The sequence below is a fragment of the Mirounga leonina genome, unplaced genomic scaffold (assembly GCF_011800145.1).
Source record: "Mirounga leonina isolate KUSES-001 unplaced genomic scaffold, KU_Mleo_1.0 Mir_97, whole genome shotgun sequence".
NCBI lineage: Eukaryota > Metazoa > Chordata > Mammalia > Carnivora > Phocidae > Mirounga > Mirounga leonina.
Genome location: NW_023270889.1, coordinates 1,719,005 through 1,746,929, shown reverse-complemented (window position 1 = coordinate 1,746,929; position 27,925 = coordinate 1,719,005). Strand labels below are relative to the sequence as shown.

At 38.5% G+C, this 27,925-nt stretch overlaps 1 protein-coding gene across 2 annotated transcripts; it reads left to right on the top strand.

Annotated features, from left to right (window-relative positions):
* Positions 1–834: 834 nt before the first annotated feature.
* On the top strand, positions 835–27,925 carry LOC118006477 (UDP-glucuronosyltransferase 3A1-like). 2 transcript variants are annotated; one of them, XM_034999146.1, is made up of 8 exons: positions 835–1,329; positions 3,582–3,687; positions 5,377–5,378; positions 10,143–10,251; positions 12,159–12,687; positions 23,501–23,732; positions 25,213–25,432; positions 26,573–27,925. In XM_034999146.1, the coding sequence occupies exons 1-8, from the start codon at positions 1,236–1,238 to the stop codon at positions 26,847–26,849; spliced, it is 1,569 nt and encodes a 522-aa protein (XP_034855037.1). In that variant the 5' UTR covers positions 835–1,235; the 3' UTR covers positions 26,850–27,925. The 2 variants fall into 2 exon arrangements, with proteins under 2 accessions (XP_034855037.1, XP_034855036.1); XM_034999145.1 differs by lacking the exon at positions 5,377–5,378 and having other exon boundaries at positions 3,582–3,683.

Here is a 27,925-nt window from a genome sequence, read left to right as displayed (position 1 = left end):
AAACTCCCTAATAACCTGAAGTATAATGAGAAACTTCAGGCAAACCCAACTTGGGGTCCATCATTCAAAATAAGCAGCTTGTACTCTTCAAAAAATATCAATGACATGAAAGACAAAGAAGGGCTGAGAACCAATCCTCACTATAGGAGATGAATAGACCTGATAACTCCATGCAGTGTGTGATCCTGGATGACTCCTGCACCAGCGAATTCATATCACAACAGAGGATATTAATCGGACAATTGGAGGGATTGAAATAAGGTTTGTAGATGAAGTAATGTGATTAGATTAATATTCAATGGTGCCTTCCCAATACAAATTATTTTTTTCATTGGGAAGATAGAATGCTTGAACAGATGATAATGGTGAATGTGTATGCATGTAATCACATGGCCTCAAGGACTACATAGGCCAAACTGAGAGAGAACTTGAAGGGAAATAATGGAATAATATTGAGAGAGTTTAAAAATCTTTCTAATGAATAATTTGAAACATAAGAATAGAACTTTTTGGTGCCCAACACCCAGTCCTAGTTGTGATGCCCATTCAGAATAATAGACTGACCTTTAGAGGTTCAGTGCTTCAGGTCAAGACCTGGCCCTCCAGCGGGGCTTAACACTTAGGGGACACTAACACTTATCACCAGTAAATTACTTTCCAAAGAAACTCTCTGAGCAATAAATGTAGGTAATTTTCCGTTGGGAATCAGTTTCTGAGATCTTGAGATTGGAACACTAGCAGAGATTTTAAGCAGGTACGTGGGGAAATGGGTAATGGGGATGGCAGTATGCATTCAACAGAGCAGTTAGGAGTGGGAAAATTTGGAAAAAAGTCCCTAAAATAGAGACGGGTCTGAGTCACTTGGAGGTGGAACTATCTTGGAAGCGACTTCCTAAGGTCCCGAAATTCCTGGTTCAGAGTATCTTCTCTGCGGAGAGTGTGGTGATTACAGCACAGAGAGGGGTTAAGGACAGCTCGCTAACCCCTCCTTCCCGCTGCCCCAGGTTAGGGAGGGTGAGAACAGAGTAGCCAGTGGTGGAAGCACCCTGGGAGGAGGAGCAAAGGGCGAGTAGCGACTGCAGAGCTGACCGGCAGGATCCACCTCTTAACCTCTTCCCAATCCTCCCGCCAGCGCATTTCCTCGGCTGCCAGCGCTGCACGTGTCCCAGGGCGCACAGGGCGCTGTGCGGGGCTCGGGGCTCAGGGCTGGGCTCCACACTGGTACGGGAGTGAACATGGCCAGACAGCGGGCACTGCTGCTAGCCGGCTTCCTTCTGCCGGGGTTCCTGCTCTCAGAAGCCGCCAAAATTCTGACTGTATCCTCACTGGGTGAGTGCTCGGCAGGAGAATCAGAGACAGCTGCATCCCAGGCACCTCAGCCCGGGCTCAGGCAGACAGCCTTGGGTCAGAGGGTCATTCCATGTGGTTTTCCAAATAGGGCTTGGGTCCCAGGCTATGGAGAAGAGGGTGTGGGTCAGGAGAAAAAACATTTCCTCTCTTTTTATCTGCTCTGGAGGGGCTTCCCATTGTGCATAGCTGGGGCCAGAATTTAGATCCAGTGCTGACCTGGAGATCTCGAGCCTCCTACTCCAGGGAAGGCAGGGACTTTCAGAGGTACAGCCTAAAAGTTATGGGGTGTGCAGTAGTTGCCAGTAGAAAGTGGAAGGTGAGGTCAACTTCAGGCCCCTGGAGGCCAAGGACGGGGGCTCCTGTAGGCAGCAGCACAAACTGGGAATGTCATTAATAGGACACCTGGAGAACTGACGGGGCCGAGGAGGGGGCCCCAGGACAATCAAGCTCTTGGGAATCCCCTCTCTCTTTCGCCCTTGCTGCTGGAGGGTTTTGAAGGACAGTGAAGCAGTTAATTCTGCGTGAAGTCGGGTTTATTTCCTTTACTCTTCCCCAAAGGGAACAGAAGGCACAGGAACATTTTCAGGATAAGGAGGCATCATAGGATGGAGTTTCCCCAAGAAGTTTCTGGATCTATTGTGAAAGGATAGGGGGCTCCCAGGATCACTTTTAGATCCCTCTGAATCTGGGGATCCTAGAGCTGGAAGAAACCACAGAGTTCATCTAATTGGGCAATAAGTGTAGGCGTCCCCCTTTTATTTCCTGATAGGTAACCTGAGGGTGAGGGAAAGGAGGGGCCTTTTGCAAGAGCACGTCAGACCTCCCTGATGGACACACTCTGGACTTTACTCACTGTTTCTTACCTCAAACCTGTCCTTAAAAGTTAAAGTTAAAAGTTAAAAATTAAAAGTTGTTTAATTTCCCCAAATTCTACTCTTTACCATGGGGATTCCTAAAAATCAGTATTTAAAAAGCCTTGATTTCTATTTTAAATCTACTTTTTAATGATAGTTAGAAGTAACAGTAGAAAAAAAAAAAAGCTTTCTCACCTCTTGAAAGCACATGTCCTCCAGACTCTGAGAGGGAGCAGGTGTGGCTAGAAGCCCTATCTCTGGCCCAGAATGCACTGGGCTCACCAAAACCCTCAGGAATGGCTGCCTCTGCAGGATGGCTTCTCCCCTGTTCCATTTCTTCCACGGGCTGAATGTGAGCCAGAGCAGACAGTCTGAGCGAGTAGGGGTTTGTGTTTTCCATAATCCGTGATATCTCAGTCAGCATAAGTATAGATATAAAAAACTTGAGTAATTTCCACAGATACACACCATTACTATAGTTCTACATCCCTCTCTGCTGACCCAATCATTGTGAGATCTTCATCTTCCAAATAACCCCCACTTCCCAGTGTGGGTAAATTCTATTCCTTAACCCAACAATTCAAGAAAAATGCTCTGTGATATCACATGGTTTTAGACACTGGTGTGATAGAACCTGTACCTCCCCAGATGATCAAGCTTCTGTTTCCTTAGGATCCCAGGATTTTCCTAGGATGGGTGATGTCCAGTCTCTCTTGCATAAAGGATCCTGCAGTTCCACTCCTAGGGCCCACAGTTATCCAGAATGCCTTAATTTGGTATTCAGCAAGATGCAGACCCCAAATGAAGATCCTCCTGCCAAATATATTTGAATCTGAAGGATTTTGGCTCTGAAAAATGGCTCTAATCCCCTTCTGTTTCCGTGGCTCTTTCTTGGACTGATATTCATGTTCCCATGTTTCTGGCTTCCACATTAACATAAATTCCAGAGACGAGGATTCCAGAAATATCTCTGATTGATTTTCCCATAGAAACCCTTTATTCTCACATACATAGCACTGTGCCAAAATTTCCACTGAATAGTTACTTCTTTAGGACACAGTATCTTCATAAAGCCTGCCTAAATTGCAGCATGTACTGAGGATCAGGAACTCCTTCAGGCCTAAGCATAGAGAAGCTCATTGTGCTGGCACAGAGACCTTGAATTGCAAAAGGGAATCTTTTATGTAAGATTGCTACATGTCAAGATTTGGTCAGAAGGAATGTGGGTATCTGGTCTGGGGCTTATCCAAAAGAAACTCATTTTCTTCTACTGCCATCAACTCTCTGCTGCCTTACCCTAGATTTCCAAATCCCCAATATCAATTTCAGACTCTCTGTTCTCACCTTTACAAAAATGAAATTTTGTATTGTTTCTAGGTGGAAGCCATTATCTACTGGTGGACCGGGTTTCTCAGATTCTTCAAGATCATGGCCATAATGTCACCATACTTCTTTATGGAGGAGATTATGTAATCCCAAGTATGTTTTTTTATAATTATTATATTTCTCTATCCCAGGAAAAGATAGACAATATCTTTTGTATAGCACTGCTTAACACAAAATCTTTTTTAATCTAGTCATATTGAAAAGATGGAAAAAAAATGTGTGTATGTGTTTTAAGTTTTGGTATGTATTTTCATTTCCATTTGTCTTTAAGTATTTTATGATTTCCCTTGTGATTTCTTTTGATACATTGCTTATATAAAAGTTGTTTAATTTCCATTATTTACGAATTTTCTGGTTTTCCTTCTGTTGATTTCTAACTTAAACCTGTTGTGATCAGAAAAAATATGTTGTACGGTATCTATCTTTTAAAATCTATTGAGACTTACTTGTGGCTTAACACATGGTCTCTGCTGGAAAATGTCCCATGTACCCTTGAGAAGAATCTGTTTGCTGTTGTTATTGGGTAGAGTGTTTTGTATGTCTGTTACATCTAGTGGATTAATGTGTTTAAGTCTTCTATTTCCTTGCTGATCTTCTTTCTGGTTATTTTACCCATTATTTAGAATGGAGCATGAAATCTCCAATGATTATTATAGAACTATTTCTCCTTCGATTCTGTCAGTTTTTACTTTAGACATTTTGATGGTATCTTATTAGTTGCATATATGTTTATAATTGTTATATCATCTTGCTGTATTGAACCTTTTATTAATATGTACTGTTTTTCTTTGTCTCTTATAATCTTTTTTGATTTAAAATCTGTTGTGTTTGATATTTGCTTATCTGCTTCTGCTTTCTTTTGGTTATTACTTTCATGGAATATCTTTTTCCATCATTTCCCTTTCAGTCTATCTGTGTCATTGGATCTAAAGTGAGTCTCTTGTAGACAGAATATAGTTGGATTATGCTTTTCTTTGTGTGTTTGTGGCCTTTTTATTTTTTTAATACATTTCATTTTGGAATAATTTTAGGTTCACAGAAAAGTTGTAAAGATAGTATGGGAAGTTCCCATACACCCCACACCTTCTTGCCCCCATTGTTAATCCCATTTTATTTTTAATTTTTTTAATTATTATTCTTTATTGAAGTATAGTGACACACAGTGTTACATTAGTTTCAGGTGTACAACATAGTGATTTCACAACTGTGTATGTTATGCTGTGCTCACAAGTGTAGCCACGATCTGTCACCATACAGAGATATTACAATTGGATCATGTGTTTTTATCCATTCTGATATTCTCTGTATTTTGATGGGAGTGTTTAATCCATGTACATTTAATGTAATTACTGATAAGGAGAGACTTACTTCTGTCCTTTTGCTATTTGTTTGCTATATGCTTTATAGCTTCTTTGTCCCTCACTTTCTGTATCACTGTTTCTTTTGTGTTTAGTTGATTCCTTACAAAACACTAAATTATTTTCTCATTCTCTTTTGTATATATTCCACAGCTATTTTATGTGTGTGGTTACAATGGGGATTTCATTTAACCTTCTAAATCTATGACACTCAGATTTTAATTTATACCAGCTTAATAACATTCAAACATGCTGCTCCTATATGCCTTCAACCCCCACCTTTTTGGTTAGTTGATGTCACAGAATTACATTTTTATACATTGTGTGCCCCCAAATATAATCTATCATTAATTTAAATATATTAGTATCTTAAATTATGTAGAAAATTTGAATGAAGTTACTTACAAATAAAGTACAAATAATGGTAGTAGTTCTTAAACTAATAATTTTTTTAATGTACTAGTCACTTAAATCATGTAGAAAACAAAAAGGTAGTTATAAGCCATTGTTACAATAATAGTAGCTTTTATAACTGCCCATTCATTTACCTTTTATTTCTTCATACACCTTTGAGTTACTCTCTGGTGTTCTTTCATTTTTCCCTGGAGAACTTCCTTGAGTATTTCTCCCAGGGCAGGTCTAGTGATAACAAACTCCCTTAGTTTTGTTTTATCTTGGATTGTCTCAATTCTCCTTGACTTTTGATAGGCAGTTTTGCTGGATATAAGATTTTTTTGTTGATTGTTCTTTTCTTTTAGCATTTTTTAAAAAAGATGTTATTTATTTATTTGAGAGAGAGAGAGGGAGAGTGTGAGTGGGGGGAGGGGCAGAGGGAGAGGAGGTGGTAGAGAATCTCAGACTCCCCACTGTGCATGGAGCCCGACACAGGTCTCCATCTCACAACCCTGAGATCATGACCTTAGCTGAAACTAAGAGTTGAATGATTAATCCACTGAGCCACCCAGGTGCCCCTTCTTTTAGCATTTTGAATATTGGGCCACTGCCTTCTGGACTCCGATTTATTTATTTATTTTTTGGCCTCAAAAGTTTCTGATTAGAAATCTATTGATAATCTCATTGACAAACACTTGTATGTGATGAGTCAGTTTTCTCTTGCTGCTTTTAATATTCTCTATTTATCTTTCTAAATTTTGATTATAATGTGTCCTGATGTGAATATCTGAGTTCATTTTCCTTGGAGTTGAGCTTCCTGGATGCTTATACTCCTATCTTTCATCCATTTGGGAGGTCTTCAGCCATTATTACTTAAAATGTTCTCTCTATCCCTTTCTTTCTCTCTTTTCCTTGTGAGCATCCACAATGCATATGTTGGTCCCTTAGGCTGTGTTCTTTTCTTCAATCTTTTAACTTTCTGTTCTTCACACTTGATCATTTCCATTGTCTTATCTTTAAGTTCATGGATTATTTCTTCCATTTGCTCAAACCTGCGTTTGAATCCCTCCAGTGAAATTTTCATTTCATTTATTGCATTTTTCAGTTCTAGATTTTGTTTCTGGTTTCTTTTTAGATTTTCTATGCCTTTATTGACATTTCTATTTTGCATACACTTTTTCCTTGACCTTCTCCACATCTTCCTTTAGTTCTCTGAGGACATTTAAGGCAGTTATTTTAAAGTCATCGTCTAGTATGTCTGCCATCAGGTCTTTCTCAGGGACAGTTTCTGTTGATTTATTTTTTTTTCCCTCTGAATAAGCCTGAGTTTTCTGTTTCTTGGTGTGTCTTGTAATTTTTGTTGAAAACTGTCCATTTGAATCTGACAATGTGCTATATCTGGAGGTGAGACTCCTCCTTTCTCTAGGGTTTGCAGATTTTTGTTATTAATTTTGTTCATTTTTTTACAATTGTTCTAGGCTGCCTTTGTGGTAAGGATCAATGTGAGGTATAAACTTCAGTATTCTTAGGTCTTTTCTGAGCCTTTCCTGGGCATGAAAGGACATTTTCTAATTTTCCTGGTATATGTAGTTGTTTTACAATGTTCCAGTCTTTAATGTTTCCCTCCCAAAAGGAAAAAATGAGAAAAATGAGGGGAAAAGGGGGACATCAGTCTTTTTAGACCCCTTGAAATCCATTCAGCCAGAGGGATATGCTTGCAACAATAAGTGTGATGCAAAAATGTTGCTGCTGACTTCTTTGTCTGTACGTCTGTGCTCAGAAGCAGCAATCAGCAATCAGAGCTCAGATATTTGATATTTGAAGAAGGTCATTTTTGCCCACTCATGCTCTTGAAACCTGTGTACAAGCTGCTATATGAACACATTTATACAGCTTTCTTCTTAGACACTGAGGGGTGGGGGATGGGTAGTTGCTACTGTGAAAAGAGCTGAGATTGACTGAAATTATCTGCAATTTACAGTTAAAGACTTCCCTTGGTAGTTGGAAACCATCAATTGACTGCAGAGTTCCCAAACAGTTATTTCAGACAAATTCTGTCAATGGAATTGTTGTCTAGGTCAGGGGACAGATTCTGGTACTCCACCATCATAGCAGAAGCTCCCCCACTGCCTTTTGACCTATTATTTCTTTTCAGAATTTTATATATATTGATATAGTTGAATATATATGTGAATATATACACACACACATATATGTATATATAATACAATTTTCATGTAAATACATTTCATACATATAAAAATTTTTCACCAGTTCCTCTTTTGAAAGTAGATCCAAGAAAGCTCCTTATACTCTCATGCTGGAAGTGGAACTGTAATAGGTGTTTGACAGTGTTAGGGGTGGAAAGACCTTCAGCTGACAAGTAATTCTGCCCAAGAATTCAATTGAGGTGCCATGGCTTGTGCTTTGTGTAGGGCAGCAACACATCCCTCTTGTGAGCTCCTGGGTGAACGTTTGTGTCCTGAGTGCATGTGCTGGACAAATCTCTGCAAAAGGAGATTGTCCTCAATGCAATGTCATACATGTGCTTCTGGAGAAAGTTGAATGTGGTTAAGATCTTGCCAGCAAAGCTTGTGAGCAAGGCTATTGAGACAGTCCATGAGAAACCAGTTACAAATGGTTTGTATCCTGCCAAGATGAAGGTGAAGAGACACTGCAGCTGAGAGCTTATTGAAATAGGAAATGAACAGAACATATTACCAAATCTATGCTTGCAGAGTATCTATTAGTACTTAGATATAGTCAGCAATTTCAGTAACATTGGAAATGGTAGCCCTAATATGATGACATTGGCAGTCAAGTTATAGCAGTCCATTGAGAGGCACCATTCATTCAGGTTTAAGAATAGTCTAAATTAGGCTATTAAATGGAGAACCAGTGGGATAATCACTCCTTTGTTAATAGATTCTTTTTAATGGGATTTAATCCTTTAGGGCACTCTATTAAAATATATTTGATTGTATTAACAGTTTAAATTTATGTGGCAGATCCAATGAATCCTTTTTTGTCATGCTGTTAGTACTAAAACCTTAATTTTATTTTATGACTTGTTACATAAGAGCAACCATTGCTACTATGAAATAACTTAACCAATGGCTCTTATGACTATGAGACATTTAATCCCAGTAGTTAAGACAGGGCATGCACAATTGTCCTCTATCTAATATTTTGTTACTCTTAAGAGTACAAATGTACTTCGACAAATTTGGTGAGCGTTTATGATATATCTGTTATTTCCCCCCAGTATTGACCAAGATGATTAAGGTTTGTTTTTGGTGCATCCCATCCGATGTTTAAAGTAATTTAGAACCTCTGATGTAAAGTCACAAAAGTCAGTCTGTGTCATTTCTCTGTAATAATTTCTTTTTTAAGTAATGTTAGATTCTACATATGTTAAAACTGAGAACTCTGTTTTAATTTCTTTCCTGACTCTTCCATCCTGCAATTTCCCATTTTTTTGCCATTCCTTTGGTTGTCATTAAATATATTTTGGGGGCAGGTGTCCCTTCTAACCTGCTCATATTTACGTTTCTTCCTTAGAATGTCCCAATTAGTATCATCAAGGCTAGGGGCCTCCCTAGTGGTGATTTTGAAAGACCTGAGATTGAGTTTGAATGAACTCTTTGAATTAACTCCATGGGGGTGTCATCAATGTTTTTCCTCATTACTGTGTTAATCAAGTTTTCTTTTAGCTACAGAGCTATAATCAGCAGCAGTAGCAAAGGCATTTTCTGGGGTTCTAGTGTGCCTTCTACTTTTACAGGTGTGAATATCATCATATGATATAGTGACTATTCTTCCACCATTCTGTGGGCTTGTAAACTGGTATCAGTCTTACCCAGAACACTGTTTATAATGGGGGCAGTCCTTGAGACACACAGCCATTGGTCACAGGGTTCTACCTAGGCTAGTGTCAATCACGGCTCATGCTGGGATCCAGAGCACAATCCAAGCTGACACAGAAAATAGGTTTGTGTGAGACACGTGACCAGGGCCACTGAAAGGCTAAACCCATACTTCTGTCTCTAAATGCCAATTATGGAAGCTTCTGAGTAGGGTGGAGGTGAGGATTCCCCTACTTGGGTCTGGCTTGCTTAGCTTGAAACTCTTGTTCACAAAAAGGATGGCACGTTGAGGCTTTCTTCTGTGTTTGCCAAGATATGTCACAGAAGGTTAAAGGGGAGATGGAGCTTACTAAGCTGTCATCAGTCCAACCTCAAAAATGGTGTCAGACTCTATTACACATGAGTTATTGGGGAAATGCCAGGATGTGAAGTAGGGCTGCAGAGGACTACTATTTTTAACTTAGCTTTTGGCATATTTTTGGCAGAATGAAAAACCTTTGCATGTATCTCTTTTAAGTAACAAAAATGAAGTTTTTTTCCCTAAGAGACAAAGGACTGGGGAACTGGGGTAAAATGAGATCTCTATTTAAATGCAAAGTGTACTGTTTACTATATGTGCAACCTTGACAAATTACCTGACACTCCATTTATCTTTGTTTTCTCACCCGTAAAATGAAGAATCTCTATGCCTTTACCTGAAGGCTTTAAATTGAATAAAAATAACTGAATTATCATAAGGTTCTCAGTAAAATTATCAGATCCTATGATTGAAGAAATGAAAAAGCAAGCAAAAAAACCCCTCTAAAAGCAAACATTCAAATATATATAAAATTATTGGAATAAAAAAAACTATGGTATCATCATGCTAATATTAATCTGGGTTGTATGACATAATTACATATTTTTATTGGTGTTTTAAATTTTCTTTTATTTAGAAAAGAAGGAAAATACATACCAAGTTATCACTTGGCTTCTATCTGAGGAACATGAAAAACAATTAAAGAACTATTTTGATTTCTTTATGACAGAAGTTTTGCATGGCAGGTAATTTCTTTTATTCTCTGAATGAAAGACTTACCATTTTAGTGACACAAATAAATGGTTGGATGCATGGATACTTGGAATGAATTTTAGAAAAGTGGATGAGTATAGATGGATGGGGAGATCAATGATGGGTGGCAGTGGATGGATGGAGTGGATGAGTTTTTGTCATTACCTGGGATGTATTGAAAGATCTTCATCTTTTTTTTTTTAAGATTTTATTTATTTATTTGACAGAGAGAGAGAGGCACAAGCAGGGGGAATGGCAGGCAGAGGGAAAGGGAGAAGTAGGCTCCCCACAGAGCAGGGGGAGCTCGATGTGGGACTTGATCCCAGGACCCTTGGATCATGACCTGAGCCGAAGGCAGTCATTTAACCAACTGAGCCACCCAGGTGCCCTCAAAGATCTTCAGCTTTGACATAAGAGAGAGAAGACATATTCATGCCTTGCTTGGTTAATTATACAGGCCTAACCCACCTCCCTTTTTTCCTTAAAAATTTTATTCAGTCATCAAGGTGGCCTTAAAATCTGGCTTTTTACATAAAGCCTTTCTCCTTACCTAAACTGGACGACAAAATTCTCTTGTCTATGAGATCTTACCTAAAATACTCATTTTAAACTTTGTCTATATCATCTTGTGATTGTTATTCAATTTTTTTAAGTATATGTCTTGTCTCTTTTCCCTCACTATTTCTTTGAAGATTGGTTGTACACACATGTTAAATATGGTGCAATATACTGAGAACAGTACCTTCCTGTACTGTGTTCAATTTATTAACTTAATTTCAAATATTATTAATGCTCTACTTTTGAGGAATTTGTACTTCTTATCTTGAATTTATCCACAATATGTAGCAGTCATTCATTATGTAAAATCATTTAAAAATATAATAGAGGATCACTTCAGCTAGTCATCTGTTGTCACTTAACATCAATTCTAAAGCACTCATGGGCATCTGCATATTGCTAAGGAGCTCTCACCTGTGGGTCTTTTTTAAGTGGGCTGATATGGTGTAGTGTTGTATAGGTTACAGGTTGGCTGGGCCATTGATTCTCTCAGTCCTTCATTCAAGTAGGAGGCCCATGGGTCTCCAAAACACCTGCACCTGTAACCTCTGGTCCGGAGCATTCTCATCTATTGCCCATATGTTGTGCAAAAAGGGTCATTTTCTTTGCAGGCACTGATGGGAAAATATTAAAGGAGAATAGTGCCATAGACAGTGTCTTAATTAGGTATCAATAAAATGTTAACGTTACTTCTTTAAATACTCTAGGAAGCATGAAATGGAAAGGTTAATAATAAGCTTCAAGCAGACTTGTATTTTTCTTTTAAATTTTTACCTCATAGGCTAGAAAGATGTACATCTCGTGTTCAGCTTAGAATTTGGGTTCTAATTTTTAACCACCAAAAAGTTCCTTGTATGAGGCAATTTGTCAAATGTAGACTGTACAAAATTTAAAGAGAAAAACATGTCTATATTATCAATATTGGTGGACTCTGCTACCAAGTTACTTCCACAGGTAGGTTGAGAAAGAAAAGTCACTCATAAAAAGTCAGTATACAGAAAAAAGTTAATAGAATGTGTCAAGTAGACAAGGAACAATGAGGTCTGCTACAGTGAGAGATGGCTCCCAAAGTGGAAGGCTCTTGAGTTGGCATGGATCATGGGTGGATACGATTGGCTGGTGAAAGGGGAGGGGAGGAAGTGAGAACATTTTAGGAAGCAGAAATATCCAGGGCAGAATGACCAGAGCAGAGTTATTCTTTGGACACTGGTAAAATAGGTGGGCTGATGCTAGATATGGTCTTACTTACCTGCAATATTTTTTTGTAGCCTATAATCCTTTATGTACTGTGAAATTAACACCTCCAGTGAATGTTTGCCCTTACATTTTTTTTTTTTTTCAGAGAAACATTTGACAACTTTGTAAAGTTAATGGAACAATTGGGGATTCAGTGCAGTGATTTGCTAAGAAGTGATATCATGGATTCTTTAAAAAATGAGAATTTTGACTTGGTATTTGTTGAAGCATTTGACTTCTGTTCTTTCCTGGTTGCTGAGAAGCTTGGGAAGCCATTTGTGTCAATTCTTCCCACTCCCTTTGGCAGTGTGGACCTTGGACAACCTAACCCTGTATCTTATGTTCCAGTATTCAATTCCTTGCTAACCGACCACATGGACTTCTGGGGCAGAGTGAAGAATTTTCTGATGCTCTTTGATTTCTCCATGAAGCAATGGCGAATCCAGTCTACATTTGACAGCACCATTAAGGAACATTTCCCAGAAGGTTCTAGGCCAGTTTTGTCTCATCTTCTAAAGAAAGCAGAGCTGTGGTTTGTTAACTCTGACTTTGCCCTTGAATTTGCTCGGCCCCTGCTTCCCAACACTGTGTATGTTGGAGGCTTAATGTCCAGACCTGTTAAACCAGTATCACAGGTAAGTAAAACTTTAGCTCTCAATATGGACTCCATGCAGAGCTCTTTAGTGCAGACAGAACCTGTGGCTTCCCTGGCAGAGGGAACTGGGATTAAAGTAGGGTGAGACAAACAAAACACCTAGAATATACATTTTTATTATTTTATTTTTAATTTGCTATTCTATTTTTTCTATTCTATTTAAAATTTTAATTGTTTTCATAAAAACACTTAATATGAGATCTGCCCTCTTAACAAGTTTTTGAAAGTACAATATGAATTATTGACTGTAGGTACCATGTTGTGCCTCAGATCTCTATATCTTACTCATCTCACTTAACTTTAGAACTCTTCCTCTCCATGGAATAGTAACTATCTGTTATCCCTTTCCCCCAACCCCTGGAAACCAACTCCCACTTTTGATTCTATGACCTTGATTATTTTAGATGCTTCATATAAGTGAAATCCTGCAATACTTGCTTTTCTGTGATTGGCTTATGTCATTTAGCATAATGTCCTCAGGGTTCATTCATGTTTTCACATATTGCAAAATTTCCTTTTTAAAGGCTAAATAGTATTGCATTGTGTAGTATATATATGTACAATATATATACACACACCATGTATATATTGTATATATACGTACCATACATATATATACACAGTATATATAGTATATACACAATATAATATTTATACAATATATTCAATATATACAATATATATACAACATATATATATACACGCCATATATATATACACAATACAATATATATATTCAATATACAATAAATACAATATGTGTACTATATATAATACTATATACTATGTATAGTATATATATATACTGTATATATACACACATACATATACAATACATATATATACACACACACAATGCAATACTATTTAGCTTTTAAAAAGAAGGAAATTTTGCAATATGTGAAAAAATGAATGAGCCCTGAGGACATTATATATATTGTGTGTGTATATATATGTGTGTGTGTGTGTGTGTGTGGTGTATATATATATATGTGTGTGTGTGTGCATATATATTGTATATGGTGTGTGTATATATATCTCAATGAATATTGGTACATATCAATATACAATATATAATACATATATACATATATATACAATATATATACACACAGCATATATATATATATATACACACACACAATATGGTGGGTTTATATATATTGTATATATATGGTGTGTATATATATATTGTATATGGTGAGTATATATATATTGTATATGGTGTGTGTATATATGTCTTAGTAAATATGTGTGTGTGTATATCTTAATAAATATTGATATATATATCAATATACAATATATAATATACATATACATATATATACAATATATATAAACACACCATATATATATACACACACACACAAAATATGATAGGTGTATATATATTGTATATATATGATGTGTATATATATACTGTATATGGTGTATGTATATATATATCAATATATAGTGTGTATCTATATCTATATATCTATATATATACATACACACACCATATTTTCTTTAACCTTTCATCTTTTGATGGACATTTAGGTTTTTTCAACATCGTAGCTATTTTGAATAGTGCGTCAGTGGACATGGGAATACAGATATCTCTCTGAGATTCTGATTTTCATTCTCATGTGTATATACACAGAAATGGGATTGCTGGATCATATGCCCATTCTATGTTTTTTGGCCAGGGAGGGGTGGGGGCACCTATATGGCTGCAGCATTTTGCATTCCCAACAACAGTATGTAAGGATTGTAATTGCTCCATATCCTCAACATTTGTCTTCTATTTTTTGATAATAACCATACTGACAGGTGTGAAGTGATATCTCATTTTGGTTTTGATTTGCATTTCCCTGATGACTAGTGTTGCTGAGCATTTTTTCATATTGTTTGCCATTTGTATGTTGTCTTTGGATAAATGTCTATTCAAGTTCTTAGCCTATTTTTTAATGGAGTTATAAGATTTTTTTTTTTTCTATTGAGTTGTAGGCCTTTTCAATACATTTTAGAGACTAATCTCCTATCAGGAATATGGTTTGCCTATATTTTCCATTTGTAAATTGTCTCTTTACTCTGTTGACTGTTTCTTTTGCTGTGCAGAAACTTTTTAGTTTAATATAGTCCCACTTGTGTTTGTTTGTTTTTTGAATTTATTTTGTTCCTGTTGCCTGTGCATTGGGTGTTTTATCATTGAAATCATTGCCAAGATCAATACCAAGGTTTTTGCCCTGTTTTCTTCTATGAGCTTCACAGTTTCAGGTCTAATATTTAAATCTTTAATCCATTTTGAGTTTTTGTGTGGTGTAAGGTGAGGATCCAATTTTATTCTTGTTCATGTGGATATCCACATGCTGGGGGTAGGGATTCTGGTGAGAGGGTGTTTTCATAACTATCTTCTGGCTTTGGTGAGACTGGTTACACATTTGGCTGGGGTGAAGTACCCTTTCATTTAGTCTCTGGATTTCTTACAAGGGGAATTTGACCATGAAACATTGCCGAATTGGTGTGTTTTTAGGGGGAAGGAGTGTCCAGAGTTTCCTGCTCTGCCACCTTGCTGATCCCAGGGCCCACTTTTAAGGAAGCCCTTCCTGTAAGGGTCATGGAAGTACTGTTAGGTCCTACATGATCCTGTTACTGAGAACCTCCTTGAGGAACAGCCCTAAGCTCTTCCTATGCCTTACCTGAGTCCTAGCCTTGCTGGTAAAAATGCTTCACTATGTTGATATTTTCATTTTCATTTTTAATGATCACATGTACAATAATTATGAAGTGAGAGGCTACCACATGAAAGGATTTTAAGGAGATTGGTTATCCATGATGAAATATAAAAAAAGAGAGACATAGTGTAATGACCAGGACTGGGTGCGACTGACAGCAAGACCTGCAGGCATCATCTCCAATGGCTCCTTCCTGTAGAGCTCCCATTCCTAACTCAGCCTAGATTTTCTGATTTGATTGATCTGGGATTAGGTCTAGGTACTGTAAGTTTTAAATGCTACTCAGGTGGTCTGAATGCAGAGCCTGAACTCAGAACCACTGCTCTAGAAGTTATCAAAATGAAGTAGAGCTGAGATCAGTGGCTGCCTGTTGCCAGTAGGTACTGGGTTGCTATTGTATGGAAGTTATCTTAGATATTGTATATCATTGCCGCCTTGAGGGAACTGTGATGGTCTCCAGTTTTATAAATGAGAGGACAGACGTTCAGGTGACGTACATAATATTTCCAGTACCATTCATCTCAGAGTAGCAAAAGCCTAGATCTGGCCTGGACTTTCTGGGCACCAAAGTCTCTACCCTTCCCCTACTGACCTTGCATTGAGTAAACAGAAAGAGCTGGGGAATGATTCATGGGCAAAATGGACTTTGGTTCATGGTAGCATTTTTAAAGAAATGGAACTGAGGAGGAAGACACAGCAGGTTGAGAGAACAGGAGGTCCAATGTGTGGAGGTGTAAGTGAGGTGGCCATGAAGCTGGGTTCCCTCAGTGACACTGGCCAGACTAGAGTAGTGGAAGATTCAGTTGCAGAAATAAAACTAGGCCAAAACATAGGTTTTACCCGATGGGATGGTGGATCAGGTCTTGGAACTGAGACAGGAGTCCTTAAGGAGGAGTATAATGGAAGTTAGGGTGTGTAATCTGTGAGACAACAAATGCTTGTACAATTTTTCTTCTTTCCTATCCCAATTTTTTTTTGTGTGACCAAATATACATAGTATAAAACTTACCACTTTAACCATACCAAAGGGTACAGTTCGGGGGCATTAAGAACTTCCACACTGTTATGCAACCATTACCACATCCATCTCCTGAACATTTTCCTCTTTCCAAACTGAAACTTCATACTCACTCAACAGTGACTCCTCATTTCCTCTCTGCCTCCAGATCCTGGCAACCATTATTCTCCTTTTGTCTGTATGAATTGACCATTCTAGGTACCTTATATACGTGGAATCATACCATATTTATTCTTCTGTGATGGCTTATTTCACTTTGCATAATGTCTTCAAGATTCAACCATGTTGTAGCATGTGTCTGAATTTCTTTCCTTTTTATGTTGAGTAATATTTCATTGTATGTGTATACCACATTTGTTTATCTATTCATCTGTCCGTAGATACTTGGATTACTTCTAATTTTGGCTATTGTGAATCATGCTGCTATATTTATGAACAGTAGTGTACAAATATTTGTTCGAGTCCCTGCTTTTAATTCTTCTGGGGATATACTGAGAAATGGAATTTCTGGGTCATATGATAATCGTATATTTAATTTTTTGAGGAACTGCCATACAGTCTCTCACAGTGGTTGTCCCAATTTACATCTCCACCAACAAAGCATAAGAGTTCCAACTTCCCCATATCTTCACAAACACTTGTCATTTTCTGTTTTTGTGGGTTTTAAAAAATTTTATTAGCCATCCTAATGGGTGGGAAGTGGTGTCTTATTGTGGCTAGATTAGAATTTCCCGATTAGTGATGTTTACCATTTCATAAGCTTATTGGACATTTATATATCTTCTTTAGAGGACTATCTGTTTAAATCTTTGCCCATTTTTGATTCATATTTGTTTTTTGGGTAGAGTAGTTCTTTATACAATCTGGCTATCAATCCCTTATCAGATATATGACTTGCAAGTATTTCTCCCATTTCCTGGTTTGCCCTTTTCACTATGTTGATAGTGTCCTCTGAGTCACAGTTTTTCTTTTTGATGAAATCCAATTTAACTGCTTTTTATTTTATTGTCTATGCTGTTGGTGTTTTATCTAAGAAATCACTGCGAAATATAATGACATGAAGATTTCTCTATTTTCTTCTAAGAGTTTTATCCTATTAGCTCATTTCTTTAGATATTCAGTCTATTGTAAGTTGATTTAGTATATGGCATAATGTAATGGTTCAATTTCAGTCTTTTGCATGTGGATATCCAGTTTTCCAATGCCATTTGCTGAAAAGACTGTCTTTTACCTAATGAATGGCCTGACACCTTTGTCAAAAGTTATTTGACCAAATGTACCTGGGGATATTTCTGGACTTTCTATTTTATTTTATCGATCTGTATATCTGTCTTTTTGTCATAGCACACTATTTTGATTATTATAGCTTTGTAGTAACTTTTGACATCATGAAATGTGAGACCTCCAATCCTGTTCTTTTTTTCCACACTGCTTTGGGTACTTAGGTTTTTTGCAATTCCATATCAAATTTAGGATTGGTTTTTATTTCTGCCAAAAGAAAATGTTGTTCACTATTGATAGAGATGGCATGGTATCTGTGGATCACCTTGGGAAGTACTGACTTCTTTAAAGTATTATGTCTTCTAATCCACGAAGCCTGGATTTCTTTTTCCATTTATTTGTGCCTTTTTAAATTTCTTTCAGCAATGTCTTATAGTTTTCAATGTAAAATCTTTCACCTCCTTAGTTAAGTTTATTCCTAAGTATATTTTTATTCTTTTGATTCTATTGTAAATGAAATTGTTTTTCTAATCTCCTTGAAATGTTCGTTATTAATGTATAGTAATGCAATTGATATTTTGAGCTGATTTTGTTTCTTGCTATTTTTCTAAATTTGTTCATTAGTTCTGACAGGTTTTTGGTGTGTGAGGAACCTTAGGGTTGTCTACATATAATATCTTGTCATGTGTCATATGTTCTTGAAGCAATCCTTCTGCTATTTTCCCTTTCTCCTCTCCTGTGACCTCCATAATGCATATATTAATCCACATGATGGGGTCCTACGAGTCCCTTACACTCTATTCACTTTTTTTGTCCTTTCTCCTTTTTGTTCCTTAGACTTGATATTTTAGATGACCTGTCTTCAAGTGTACTAAGTCTTTCTCCTGTCTGTTTGGGCCTGCATTGAATTACTCTAGTGAATTTTTCAATTCAGTTATTGTATTTTTTTGTTTTGATTTTGTTTGTTCTTTTTGAAAAATAATTTCTGTTTGTTCATATATTGTCTTCCAGATTTACTTTAGATCTTTGTCCGTATTTTTCTTTAGCTCTTTGCGCATATATTTAGTCAATTTTAAAGGCTTTGTTTAGTAAATCCAACTTCTGTTTCTTTAAAGAGAGTTTCTGGAGATTTATTTTGTCCCTTTATAAGACACATTTTGGCTTTTTATTCTTTTTTTTTTTGGTATGCCTTGTGATCTTTATTTATTTATTTATTTGAGAGAGAGAATGAGAGAGAGAGAGCACATGAGAGGGGAGAGGGTCAGAGGGAGAAGCAGACCCCCCGCTGAGCAAGGAGCCCGACATGGGACTCGATCCCAGGACTCCAGGATCATGACCCGAGTCGAAGGCAGTCGCTCAACCAACTGAGCCACCCAGGCGCCCTGCCTTGTGATCTTTTGTAGAGAGTTTTGGGCATTTGTAAAAAACAGTCACCTCTACTTGTATTTGCAGGCTGCCGTAGAACACCTTCACTTATTATTGGGGAATGTTTTAATACTTTGGATCAGCCAGAGAAGACAACTTAATACCTAAGTCTTCTTAGGTATTTTCTGAACATTTTTCCTGTCTGGACCTTTGTGTAAGCTTTTATTCACCTAATTCTTCTTGTACACTTGGCTGATTTTAATGTCTTAAATTCCCAAAGAGTCTTACCCAGATTCTGCTCCAGGCCTTAGGTGTTCTGTTGTATTTAATTCCCATAATTTCTTGCCCCCAAGATTCTAAGTTCTGTAATGTCCCTGAAGGTTTTACATGGCATGGTGCCCTCTTGCAAGACTCCCACCAGCCTGATATCTTAACTATATTGCCATTTCCAGGCAGAGCTTCAAGTCTAGTGAGGCCTAAACTTGTCACTTGGGAGGCTACAGAGTGGCTACAATCTTGCAAATTATTTCAGTTCTGCTCCTGCTGCTGAAGTCAGGGCCAGCACTGCTACCTCAGGATCATGGCATGCCACCCCAGGAAGATTGTGGGGCAAGAAGGAGTAAAAATGGCATGGAAATTCTCACCATTCTGAGTGTGTTTATTTGATTGGTTTCTGTATATCAGTGACCATTTTTCCAAGTCTGTAAAATTATTTGAGTCAGTCTTTTGCTTTTTTTCTCCTGTTATTTTTTCTCTGAGGGACTGGAAGTATGTAGCTTCTTGACATCATGCTCTGCCCTTGCCAATATTAGATTATAGATTTACACTGACCTTATAAATGTCAAATGAGAAGAAAGCTGATTCTAGTGGTCCTTTGGGATGGTAATTCTTACAGTGTTATGCTGGATGGAGTTAAGTAGGGCCAGAATGGCACAGTGAGGTAAGGGGCGGGCAGCTGGGGACAGCCAACAAATGTAGAGAAAAGAAGAAACAAATGTTTTGCAGAATTGACAAAAACTAATTTTTAGGGTATTAGATCATGAAATTCTTTAAGAATCATCTGGGGGTGGCTACATACTAACTAATATCAGACAAAATAGACTGATGTCAAAACTTTTATAGGAGATAAAGGATACAAAATCAATCAGCATAATATAACACATTAATAGAATCAAGGTGATAAAAAAGCACATCATACCAAGAGATGCAGAAAAGACACTTGGCAAAACTAACATCCTTTCATGGTAAAAACACTCACAAAACTAGGAGTAGAAAGGTACTTTTCGAACATGATAAAGAATATCTATGGAATACTCACAGCTAACATCATACTTTTTATGATAGACTGAAATCGTGCTGCCTAAGGTCAGTAGTCTAAGATGCCCACATCACTGCTATTCAAATATGCCCTAGGCAAAGCAAGTAGGCAAGAAAAAGAAATAAAAGGCATCCAAATTGGAATGATCAATGTAGAAATTTTTTGATTTTCGTATGATATAATCCTATATATAGAAAATCTCAAAGAATTCATACACCTTACATTAGATCTAATGAATGAATCCAGCAAAGTTGCAGGGAAAACTATCAATATGCAAATATGAGTTGTATTTCCATACACTGACTATAAATAACCTGAAAATGAAATTAAATAAATTATTCTATTTACAACAGCATCCAATTAAACTGAGGAGGTGAAAGACATGGACACTGCAAATTTGCTGAAAGAAATTAAGGAAGACCTAAATAAATGGAAAGACCTCTCCATTCCATGGATTGTGATACTTAATATTGTTAAGAGAGCAATACTACTCAAATCGATCTACAGAGTTTATCTGATCCTTATCAACATTTGAATGGCCTTATTATTATTATTATTATTTTTTGCAGAAATGGAAAATCTTCAAATTCACATGGAAATGTAAGAGACGCTGAATAACCAAAACATTATGAAAAAGAACAGAGTTGGACGACTCATCCAACTGTAACCAATTCATTATTTATTTATTTATTTATTTATTTATTTATTTATTTAAGAGAGAGAGAGAGAGAGAAACAGCATGAGAGGGGATAGGGTCAGAGGGAGAAGCAGGCTCCCTGCTGAGCCGGGAGCCCGATGTGGGACTCGATCCCAGGACTCCGGGATCGTGACCTGAGCTGAAGGCAGTCGCTTAACCAACTGAGCCACCCGGGCGCCCAACCAATTCATTTTTGACAAGGGTGCCAAGAGTAATCAATAGAAAGAATAGTCTCTTCAGCAAATGGTACTGGGACCACTGGATATTCATTCACATGAAAGAGAATGCAGTTTGAACCTTCCTCACATCACATACCAAAATTAACTTAAAATGGATCAATGGCCTAAATAAAGAGCTAAAAGACAAAAAATTCTTAGAAGAAAAGAAAGGGCTAAATTGCATGGACTTGGATTTGGCAATGAATTTGTAGATGTGACACCAAAAGCATGAGTAACAGAGGAAAAACATAGATAAATAGGACTTTATCAGGATTGAAAACTTCTCTATATTGAAGGACACATATATAGAAAATGAAAGAACAATTTATCAGGTACAAGGCAAATATGTCCCTTCCTTCTGCTTTTCAGCATCATATTGGAGGTCCTAGTAAATTAATAAGACAAAAAAAGGTATAAAAGGAATGTAGATTAGGAGGGAAGAGATAAAACTTTTTTTGTTCACAGATGACATGATGCTCCATTTCAAGACTCTGAAAAAGTCAAGAAATAGATTCCTGGAACTAATAGTCAATTATAGCAATATCAAAAGGTTACAAGTTCAATATAAAAAATCCATCCTTTCTCTTATATATCAGCAATGAATAGGAGGAATGTGAAATTTAAAACACTATACCATTTACATTAGCACCACCAAATATGAAATCTTGGGAATAAATCTGACAAAATACGTATAAAATTTATTTGAGGAAAACTACAAGTCACTGATGGAAGAAATCAAAGAACTAAATAAGCGGAGAGAAAGTCCATGTTTGTGGATAGGAAGTCTCAATATTGCTAGATATTCATTATCTCCAATTCGATCTATAGATTCAATGCAATCCCATTGAAAATCACAGCAAGTTATTTTGTGGATATTCATAAAATGATGCTCAAATTTGCACAGAGAGGTAAAAACCATGAAGAACCACCACAGAATTGAAGATTAAGAACTGAAGGTGAAGTTGGAGGTCTTACATTAGTCAACACCATGACGTACTATATGGCTAAAGCAATCAAGACAGTATGGTATAAGCGAAAGAATAGACAAATAGATCAATGTAATAGAATAGAGAGTACACAAAGGCCCACATTAATTTAGTCAAATGATCTTTGACAAGGCATTAAGAAATGCCATGAAAAAAAGATAGCCTTTCCAACAAATGGACATAGATCTTACCTCTTCACAAAAATTAACTCAATGTGGATCACAGAACTAAATGTAAAATGCAAAAATATGAAACTCCTATGAGGGGACATAGGAGAAAATAGATGAACTAGTGTTTGGTGAATAGTTTTTAGAGGTAAACCTAAGACATGTTCTATGATAGAGTTGAAGAGTGGGCAAATTGAACTTAAAGATTTCTGTTCTGGGACAGAACTGTCAAAGGAATGAAAGGAGGAGCCACAGACCAAGAATAAATATTTGCATAGACATATCTGATAAAGACTATTTTTCAAAATATACACTTATGCACACAAGTACAAAACCATATATACAAAAGATACAAAGAACTCTTAAATCTCAATAATAACAATAAAAAACCCAATCAGTCAAAAATTTTAAAATGGGCCAAAAACCTTACCATACCCCTCAACAAAGAAGATAGACAGATGACTAATAAGCATATGAAAGAGACACACCACAGAGATATTTCCCCAGCATCTACCTCAGCCTCCAGAAGGCATGCTACCTCCTACTGGACCAGGACAGCAACTGGCACTCTCTCAGGCACTAGCACCTCTGGTCTGGCATTGGAACCCTCCTAAATGACCATATCTCCCCACACCTAGAATGAGGGATGAGGATGGCCATGTTTTCAATGAAGAAAGAGATTCCCACCACCTCAACTTTCCTCTTCTATAAAACATGGTTATATACACAAGTCCTGTTGGTGCTACAGTGTGCTTTGAGTGCCTCAAAGGCAATGTGGGTTATTGTGGTAGTGACTGGACACCTACAGCTGTCTTCACATTCATCTGTGATTATTGAAAGTGTTTATATGGTAGGATGTGTCCTGAGGTCTCAGAGAAATGACTCCAAGGACACTAGACACAATGGATATGAGCATAGTGCAGAGGGCACTGAGCTCTCCAGGGGCTATGAGAAACTTTTCAAGACAGTGAGCTCTAGGCACTGACAGAAGGGTGTATTCAGTAAATAGCTGACTTTTATTTCATGGCTGTCTAGGCTTTGATGAACAGCTTTGTTCACCTGCTTTCCTTTCTTACTTCTCTCCAGGAATTTGAGAATTTCATTGCCAAGTTTGGAGACTCTGGTTTTGTCCTTGTGTCCCTGGGCTCCCTGGTGGGCATCTGTCAGTCCCAGGAAGTTGTCAGGGAGATGAACAGTGCCTTTGCTCATCTGTCTCAAGGAGTGATATGGAAGTGTAATCCTTTGCATTGGCCCAAAGACGTCAAATTGGCAGCAAATGTGAAAATTGTGGACTGGCTTCCTCAGAATGACCTCTTGGGTAAGGACTGTTCAGATCTACTTCTCTCTTTCCATTTATGTATCTTTAGGTTTCCACTGGGCAACACCACCAGCATGAGAAAGGGCAGCTGGTAGCTAAAGGTAATCTTTAGAGGACAGGAATGGAGCAGCCGCTGGAGTTCTTGGGAAATCAGGCTATGCTTCCCAAATGGCTAAAATTGCCATGTTTTCTTCCTTTCTATTGCAGTCCTGACACCTGCAGCCAGAAATGATGTTGTTGTCAGGTTGTTTTGACCTTACCATATTTGGCACAGACCAAAGTAGCCCAGACACAATCAAAGATGGCTTGTAGACTCTGAGAACACATCCCGGGTGTCTCGTGGCCACTGCTGTTCCTGGCCTCCTGAGTATCTGTGAGGCCATGTGCCGTTAGAGACACACACTCCCACATACTTTAGTACATTCTCCTACCCTGCAAACGATGTACTCATGCTTTGTCAACATTGATGCTGATGGTGTTTGAAGGGTGAGCCAAAATATCTGAATGTCTAGCTGAGTAACCTCTTGGGTGGTTTTTCAGTCCATCAGATTCTCTGGTCACGTAGGGCTTTTTATACCCCAATATGGTTTTTTTTGTCCTGTGCCACTTTTTGGAGCCCCCTTAGTGCCTTAACCACTAAATACATCAGAGGTTCATCCCCAGATTATGGCTCACAAACATATTGGGAACTTAAGATGGAGGGTTCTGCACATTTATTCACAAGGCATGGTATAGGGAAAAGGATTCTGATTTTCAAAGAAAAACAAATAGATTCTGATGCACATCTCTGTTGAGAGACAGTGTTTGAGATGAACTCTTCATTATCAACACTTGTTTTAGTTTACTCTAAATAAGAGTGGGATGAACACACAGAAACTGGAAATACTGAGTTGGGTGGTCCATCATTGCCTACTTTAGAGGATTTCTTATGAAGTTGAGGCGATAGCACATACAGTGTAAGTTTGATGAATGACACATGAGATGTGATGTCAGTGAAAGTGTTAAGACTTCAGATAAGAGGGAAGTGAATGGGCAGTGAAGGAGAGAGTGTGAGACCTGGAAAGCTAGAGACAGAGATAGAGAGAGACAAAGATAGAAAATCAGAGGAGAAACTAGGAGAGAGTAATAGAGAACAGAGAAGAGAAATAAAGAGAGAGACAGGGTGGAAAGACAAGGATGGGTGGATGGAGAGATGGATGGATAGATGGGAGGAGGAATATGCCTTAGCACTGTGTTCTCCAGCTTTCTCTAGGTTCTGAGTCTTAGATGGATTGATTTAGAGGAGTTTCTGTACAGAGACAAGGCCAGAATTTCATATCTTGAAATATTCACCCTTGAGTATGTCCAAAGCGAAATCAGTAAATCCATTTTCTCCAATATACGTTGAAATGCCTTAGTATTTTCTTCCACCCTGATGCTTTCCTTGGTATTCTGAAAGTTTTACCCTGAAATATTCTGCTGTGTTCCTGATCTGCAACAGCTCATCCACGCATCCGTCTCTTTGTCACCCATGGTGGATTGAATAGCATAATGGAGGCCATCCAACATGGTGTGCCCTTGGTGGGGATTCCTGTCCTTGGAGACCAACCTGACAACCTGGTCCGAGTAGAAGCCAAAAAGTTTGGTGTCTCTATCCAGTTAAAGCATATCAAGGCAGAGACATTGGCTCTGAAGATGAAGCAAGTCATAGAAGACAAGAGGTATGGAGCTCTCTGGGCTTGTGGTCATTTAGGCTAAATGAAGATATCAAATACAAAGGGCGCCATGTGGCACTTTTTTGCAATAAAAGTAGAAACTTCCAGGACACAAAATAATATGTGTGTGATGCTAACAGCTGACCTGTTTCCTCTGAGAACAAGACTGGGCAATTTAGGTTGATGCTGACAACAATTTTCTACCTTAAGGACTGTGAAGACTCCAACCTACTTACACAGGGTCTGTGAGAGGTCTTATATTTTGGAGTGCTTAGTAGAATTACACTGAGGCAGGAGGTTTCCTTTCTGTCCCCCAATATGCCACACTGTTTCCTGCCTCAGGCCCTTTGTCAGTGCTGTTCCTTAGAACATCCTTCCCTTCTCTTCATAGGGTTAGCTCCTTCATGACAGTTGGACTCATCTCCAGTGTCCTCTCCTCAGAGGGGCAGGTGGTCTTTGTCTGACAGTCCTAAATGTGCTCCTCTCTCCCACCCTCTTCAATCATAATTCATTTTTCCTTCTTAACACTTCTCAGGATCGGTAACTAACCCAGTTTTTTTCTGTCTTAATTTATTGTGTGTCCCTCACACTAGAAAATAGAGAGTAAGCTCCTCTGGATGGCCAAGTGTGTCTCTTGTTTCCCCTGTGTTCCCAGGGCCTAGCACAGGGTCTGCCAGAAAGTAAGTTAGGATGAATTTCTGTTAAGTGAGTCAATAAAAGTTTCTTAGGTAAATTCCCTTCCAGCACAAGGATGTGGTAACCATGATGGACCGAATATCTTATTAGGGTCTCAAGGACATTTATCCTGAATCAGATGTATGGTGCCTCACATATATACCTATATACTTTTTCCTTTATTGTACCATAAGTGTTCTTGGTTAGAGACTTGTCCTTACAGCTTAGTCACTTTTTTTATAGTTTAGCTCTTTTAGCACAAAGCATGAATCTTTGCATGGAAAGACCAGTTAGAACTTTTCAGTGGGACCCAGCTAGACTGTGACAAGGCCAGGCCAACAACTTTTTCTTGAAACTGAGTCTTTTGTGCATATGGATGAAAGTGTGTGTGTGTGCGTGTGTGTGTGATACGAGGTCTCTAAGACTTCTGAGAGCACATGAGTAACACCCTGCCTCTGTCTCTGCCAACAGGTACAAGTCAGCAGCAGTGGCCGCCAGCATCATCAGGCGCTCCCACCCCCTGACCCCTGCTCAGAGGCTGGTGGGCTGGATCGACCACATCCTCCAGACAGGGGGTGCGGCACACCTCAAGCCCCACGGCCTGCAGCAGCCATGGCATGAGCAGTACCTGCTGGACGTCTTCTTGTTCCTGCTGCTGGTCACCCTGGGCACCCTGTGGCTCTGTGGGAAGCTGCTGGGCGTGGTGGCCAGGTGGCTGTGTGGGGCCAGGAAGCTGAAGAAGGCCTGATGGAGGTGCAGCCTTGACAGGTGTTTGGGGAGCCACTGGTTGTAGAAGGCTTTCTCTTAGCACAGAACACCCCTGGTGTCTTCCCCATATTGGCACTTGATTGGCACACAAATTGTGTTTCACTATTTTCTGCTTGTGTTTAAAAATTCTTGTGAGGCACTCTTGGATTTCTTGTGATAAAATTTTCCATTTTAACCACTAAGTGTAGAATCAATGGCATTAAGCACATTGACATTATCATGTGAACCTCACTACCACCCATTCCAAGACTGTTTTCATCTTCCCACACTAAAAGGCAATGTTGGTCAAACAGTAATTCCCCACATCCCTGCCCCTATCACCCGCCTCACCAGCTCCTGGCTACCCCAGTTTTACTTTCTGTGTCTACCAATTTGATCTTGGCTTCTTGCCCCTCATCAGTGGACTCCTCACTCAGACTCAAAACTTCAGCAGACAGCCCCCACCTTCCTCCCCACTCCCTGTCCCTAGACACAGAGCCCTGCTTATTTCATCCTGGGTTCCTAGACACTTCTCAGTCTCTCTGCCTTTTCTCCATCCTCACATTTCATGATATGACAAGATATTGGCCAGTTCTTCCATATTGGGCCTTCCTCTTGCATCTCCTTTTCATCTGACCTCCAAGTTCAGGAAGCCTAGCCTCCATCATGCAGCTAGGCTGGGATGGTCTTCCCAGGACTCAAGTTGTGATCTCTCTGCTGAGTTCTGTCCTTCAAAGAGCACTTCCTTTGCAAGGCAGGCCTAGAGCCTGCCTTTGGGCCACAGCTGATGCTGTGGTTTTCACTTTTCACCATTCCCTTCTCAGGATTCCCACTCTTAAAATGTAGTCATGGAGACTCAAATGCAGAATGTGGACATCTGCAGGAGGCTCTGGGGCCTCAAGTCTCATGGCTATGGCAGTTCACAGGACTTTGTTGATTTAGGAAACACACATCTGCCCCCCAAATATGACAGAGAATATCTCTCTATGTGGTATATCTTTAGGAATTACATTCAGTTCCTAACAACATAAACCAGAAATAGTGTGGCTTAACCACCAGGGTTTGTGTTTGGTTGGT